At 33.1% G+C, this 4,990-nt stretch overlaps 2 protein-coding genes across 2 annotated transcripts; both read right to left on the bottom strand.

The window, feature by feature from the left end:
* Positions 1-206: 206 nt before the first annotated feature.
* HELRODRAFT_184172 (hypothetical protein) lies at positions 207-2,432 on the bottom strand (the record flags this gene model as incomplete). The annotated part of the gene is made up of 6 exons (XM_009016903.1): positions 207-307; positions 417-501; positions 611-949; positions 1,391-1,449; positions 1,666-1,729; positions 2,028-2,432. The coding sequence occupies 6 exons, from the start codon at positions 2,430-2,432 to the stop codon at positions 207-209; spliced, it is 1,053 nt and encodes a 350-aa protein (XP_009015151.1).
* A 1,551-nt stretch (positions 2,433-3,983) lies between these two features.
* HELRODRAFT_184173 (hypothetical protein) lies at positions 3,984-4,923 on the bottom strand (the record flags this gene model as incomplete). Its single annotated transcript, XM_009016904.1, has 2 exons — positions 3,984-4,211; positions 4,849-4,923. The coding sequence occupies 2 exons, from the start codon at positions 4,921-4,923 to the stop codon at positions 3,984-3,986; spliced, it is 303 nt and encodes a 100-aa protein (XP_009015152.1).
* Between the last annotated feature and the right edge of the window lie 67 nt (positions 4,924-4,990).

The raw sequence follows: 4,990 nt of genomic DNA on the forward strand, positions 1-4,990 counted from the left end.
GTTGTTGTTGTTGTTGTTTTTTTGGAGGGAAATCCCAATTTTTCTAGGTTAAAAACAAAAACACACCCTAAAAACATTGCGCTAAAAAAACTTTTAAACAAAAATAAATAACAAAAAATTAACCTAACAGACATTTTTATTTAACATGCATTGAACAAAAAAACAATTTTTTAATTTTATCAGCGGAGACAAGCTCCAATCAGCGGTTATTCAGAATTAATTTGCGTCATCGTCGTCGCCATCAGCGCGGCCACCAGAGCCACCAACGCTGCTGCTATCATCGCCATTAACGCTGCTACAATCGCCACTAGCATCGTGACACCACCACCACCATCATATATAAAATACATGCACAATTATTTTATAAAATACAATCGACATATATCGTCATCATCATCGTCGTCGTCATGACTGACCTCCATCTCCGAGCAGATCCATTTGAACGTGACTCGGATGTACGCGATGCTCTTCCAGCACCGTATCGTCAAGGATGACCAGAGTCTGGCGATGATGGTGGTGATGATAATGATTCATTCATTCATTCACTCATTCATTCATTCATTCACTCACTCATTCATTCATTCATTTTTCATTCATTCATGTAACAAACCTCAGAGTCATTCATGACTTTCTTGACGACGGCTGTGAACCATCGAGTGGTGCCCTCCACCCTGTAGACCTGCACCCTGTAGCCAACCACCAAGTAGGGTGAATTGGTCAGGAGGTGTGCCGCTTTGTGACGCTGGAGCCGGGTTCGAATCTGCTCTAAGCCAGTTCTTTTTATGATGATGTTTGGTTGGTTGTTCAATTTTTTTATGTGGAGATTATTCTTCTCACAGTTGTCGTCGTTATCATTGTTGTTGTTGATGTTGTTGTTGATGTTGTTGTTGATGTTGTTGTTGCTGTTGTTGATGTTGTTGTTTGGCTGAGGGTAGATAGGATTAGATTGCTGCAAGGGCGTTGTTGGCGGTGATAGTAATGATGAAAGAGAATGCAGTAGTGATGATGATGATGATGATGGTGGTGGTGGTGGGAATGATGATGATGACGACGACGACGATGGTATAATCTCCATAGGACTTTTCAGATCCGATTCCTATTTTGGAAAAAATGTTACGATGGATTTCGTTGTTGTTGATGTTGTTGTTGTTGATGTTGTTGCTGTTGATGTTGTTGTTTTTGATGTTGTTGTTGTTGTTGTTGTTGATTTCGTCGTCGTTGTTGATTTCGTCGTCGTTGTTGTTGTTGTTGTTGTTGTTGTTGATGTTGGTACTATCATCATTATCATCCTCATCATTATTATTATTTGCATAATAATAATAATAATAAAAATAACAATAATAACAATAATAATAATAACGACGATGATGATGATGACGCAATACCTAACCTTGAATGGAATAACAACACATGGAAACACGCAGCACCTATCATCACAGAAGCAAGAGTCTGCAGTCTCAATATTATTATTATTATTATTATTATTATTATTATTATTAGTAGTAGTAGTAGTAGTAGTAGTAGTAGTAGTAGTAGTAGTAGTGGTGGTGGTGGTAGTAGTGGTAGTGGTGGTGGTAGCAGCAGCAGCAGCAGTAGTAGTAGTGGTGGTGAAAGTACAGCTACACATTTTACTGTTGTTAGTATTTATGAATAGCAGTTTGGAACCATCCATTAGTTCAACTGCCTGCCCGAGTTGGATGTTACTTGGGGCTAGTACTGGCTTCATTGTCTGAAATTATTCATATTATTATTTGTAAATAGGTATAATAATAATAATAATTATTATTATTATTGTTGCTGTTGTTGTTGTTGCTGTTGTTGTTTATGAAATGAGGATGAATGAACGAATGAATAAATGAATGATTGAATAAATAAATAAATAATGAATGAATGAATGAAAAGATGAACGAATGAATGAATTAATGAATGAATGAATGAATGAACGAACGAACGAACGAACGAATGAATAAACGAATAACGGTAAAAAATAATCTGGACAGCTTCTTCATTTCAACATGTAAACTAACGAAGGCAGGTGTGTAGGTCAGAATCCTTGAAGAATGATGATGATGATAATGATGTTTATTATTATTATTATTATTATTATTATTATTATTATTATTATTATTATTATTATTATCGTCGCCATCATTCATTTCCGTCAGAGGGTGTAGCAGTGAATCACTATTGTCATTGTCATCACATCCGTTATCAAACTTATTATTTTTTTTATTGATATAGGTGTTATTATTGTTGTTGTTGTTGTTGTTGTTGTTGTTGTTGTGGTTGTGGTTGTTTACACCAAGATAGCCATCTAGTACCCAAACGATTCGGTCCTCCAATAGCAAGACGATGATGTCATCGCGGGTCGTCAGCCATTTCCTCTTCTGCCAACATTTCCCATCGAATTCTACCAGAATCTGATTGGCCATTATTATTATTATTATTATTATTATTATTATTATTATTATTATTATTATTGTTGGTGTTGTTGTTGGTGGTGGTGGTGGTGGTGGTGGAGGTGGTTGTGGTGGTTGTGGTGGTGGTGGAAGCCGCGGCAGTGACATCATTTACGTTTTGTATTTATTTATTTATTTATTCATGTAGACAGCTTATTGGAGTTGTGGCTATTAATATTATTATGACTGTGACTGTGATTGGTTATCATTTTTCGATGAAAATAATAATAATAATAATAATAATAATTAAATAATAATAATAAAATTATTTTGGTTATAATTAATTTTCTCATGGCGGGCATGTTTGTCATTAAAACTTGAATGATGGTGCCTTGCGTGCCATTGTAAACACTGTAACATGCACTGCTATGGATTTGTAATATTATACTTACACACACAAACACAAACATACAAACTTGTATGCATACAAACATGCATACATACAAGCAAACATGCATACATACAAACAAACATGCATACATACAAACAGACATGAATACATGCATACATACATACATACATACATTCAATGCTACTGTCTAGTTTACAAACACTAAATAAAGAAAATTGAATAAGAAAATTGAATAAAAAATGAATGAAATAAAAGATGAAAAAGAAAGAGAGAGAGAGAGAGAAAGAGAGAGAGAGGGAAAAAAAAGAGAGAGGGAGAGAGTGTAGCAACATTTCTGCATGTTCATCCTTACAAAGATAACCATCCTCTTTGCGTCGCTATCATCATCATCAACATTTCAATAATTATTTTCGTAATCATCATCACTACCACCCCTACTATAATCATCACTGTGGCTATCATCATCATCACCCCTGTGACTATCATCATCATCATCATCATCATCATCATCATCATCATCATCATCATCACCACCACTGTGACTATCATCATCATCATCATCATCACAAATTAGTTTAATCATCATCATCATCATATTATTATTATTAATATTATTTTTTTTTCCCCTCAACACAGCCGAGCAAACAAGACCTCAAAAAGAATTTGTGAAGACAAGAACATCAACAACAACAATAATAATAATAATAACTACAGTTATAATAGCAGTAAACTTAAGAACAATTTCAAAACCATCATCTATTGCTATTATCTATGTCTATGGCTATCAGCAAATTAGCACACATAAATATTGTACATTTATATATATATATGTACATATATATACACACACATACATATATAAATGTATATATATATATATATATATGTATGTATGCATATGTATGTAAGCATAACCTTAATCGTGATTGGGTCTTGTTTTCAACCAATCAAAGTTGATGTAAACAATAACATCATTTACTCACTAATATAAAACGCCATTAAGTGCTTATTACTATTACATATGTGTTGTATGTATGTATGTATGTATGTATGTATGTATGTATGTATGTATGTATGTATGTATGTATGTATGTATGTATGTATGTATGTATGTATGTATGTATTTATAACTATAATGATAGTGTTATTATTATTCTTGTTATTATCGCTACCTAGATTTTTCTTATTGAATTTTTAATATTAGTCTCGACGAGCTCTGTGTTATTGTTGTTGTTGTTGATGTTGTCGTTGTTGTTGATGTTGTCGTTGTTGTTGATGTTGTTGATGTTGCTATTGTTGTTGTTATTATTATCACTGTTTGTGTTGTTTTTACTTAAGTTTGGTTTTTTAATATTATCATTGTCATTCGGGATATTGAACATTATAAAGCCACTGAAAAACTGAAATTTAAATCCAATGTCTGAAATTTAGAGCAATCATCACACACACATACACACACACACGCGCGCGCGCGTACACACATACAGAAAAAGAGAGAGAGAGAGAAATTAGGACGATGCGATGATAAAAATGATGATGTTGTAAGAATGAGAATGAAATATTTAAAATAATTACAACGTCATTCATTATTCATTCGTTCATTCATTCATTCATTTATTTGCCAATTCATTCATTTATTCATTTGTGAACTGGACGAGTGAATGATTGAAAGGGTATATAGAGAATTAATGGAGTGAATAATTAATTATACGTTGAATTTTGGATGAGTGAGTTTGTGAATGATCGATCGAACGGACGAAAGAATAAATGAATGAAATACAGATAGAATGAATGAAAGACTAAATAAAAGAATAAAGGAATGAATAACTGGATGAACGAATGAAAGAAATAACACGTCCAATAGAATAGAATAGATGCTTTAATAATTAAACAACAATGGATCCTAAGATAAAATTTAGGTTAATGAATAGTTAATTAAAAAGCAACTACAACAGCAACAACAACAACAATAACAACAACAACAATACTACTAATAATAGTAATAATAACAATAAAAACAACAACAAAATTAATAACCTGATGGGAATTCTCTTCAATATTTTTCGAGGTCGTTGCTCTGATCGTACCTTGTTTCCACGGCAACTCCGCCATCTTTTTTTTCGTAATTCTACAAACCATTTCCTCCTCCGGTTTATCAACATCATCATTACCATCATCC

The sequence above is a fragment of the Helobdella robusta genome (assembly GCF_000326865.2).
Source record: "Helobdella robusta unplaced genomic scaffold HELROscaffold_192, whole genome shotgun sequence".
Classification (NCBI taxonomy): domain Eukaryota; kingdom Metazoa; phylum Annelida; class Clitellata; order Rhynchobdellida; family Glossiphoniidae; genus Helobdella; species Helobdella robusta.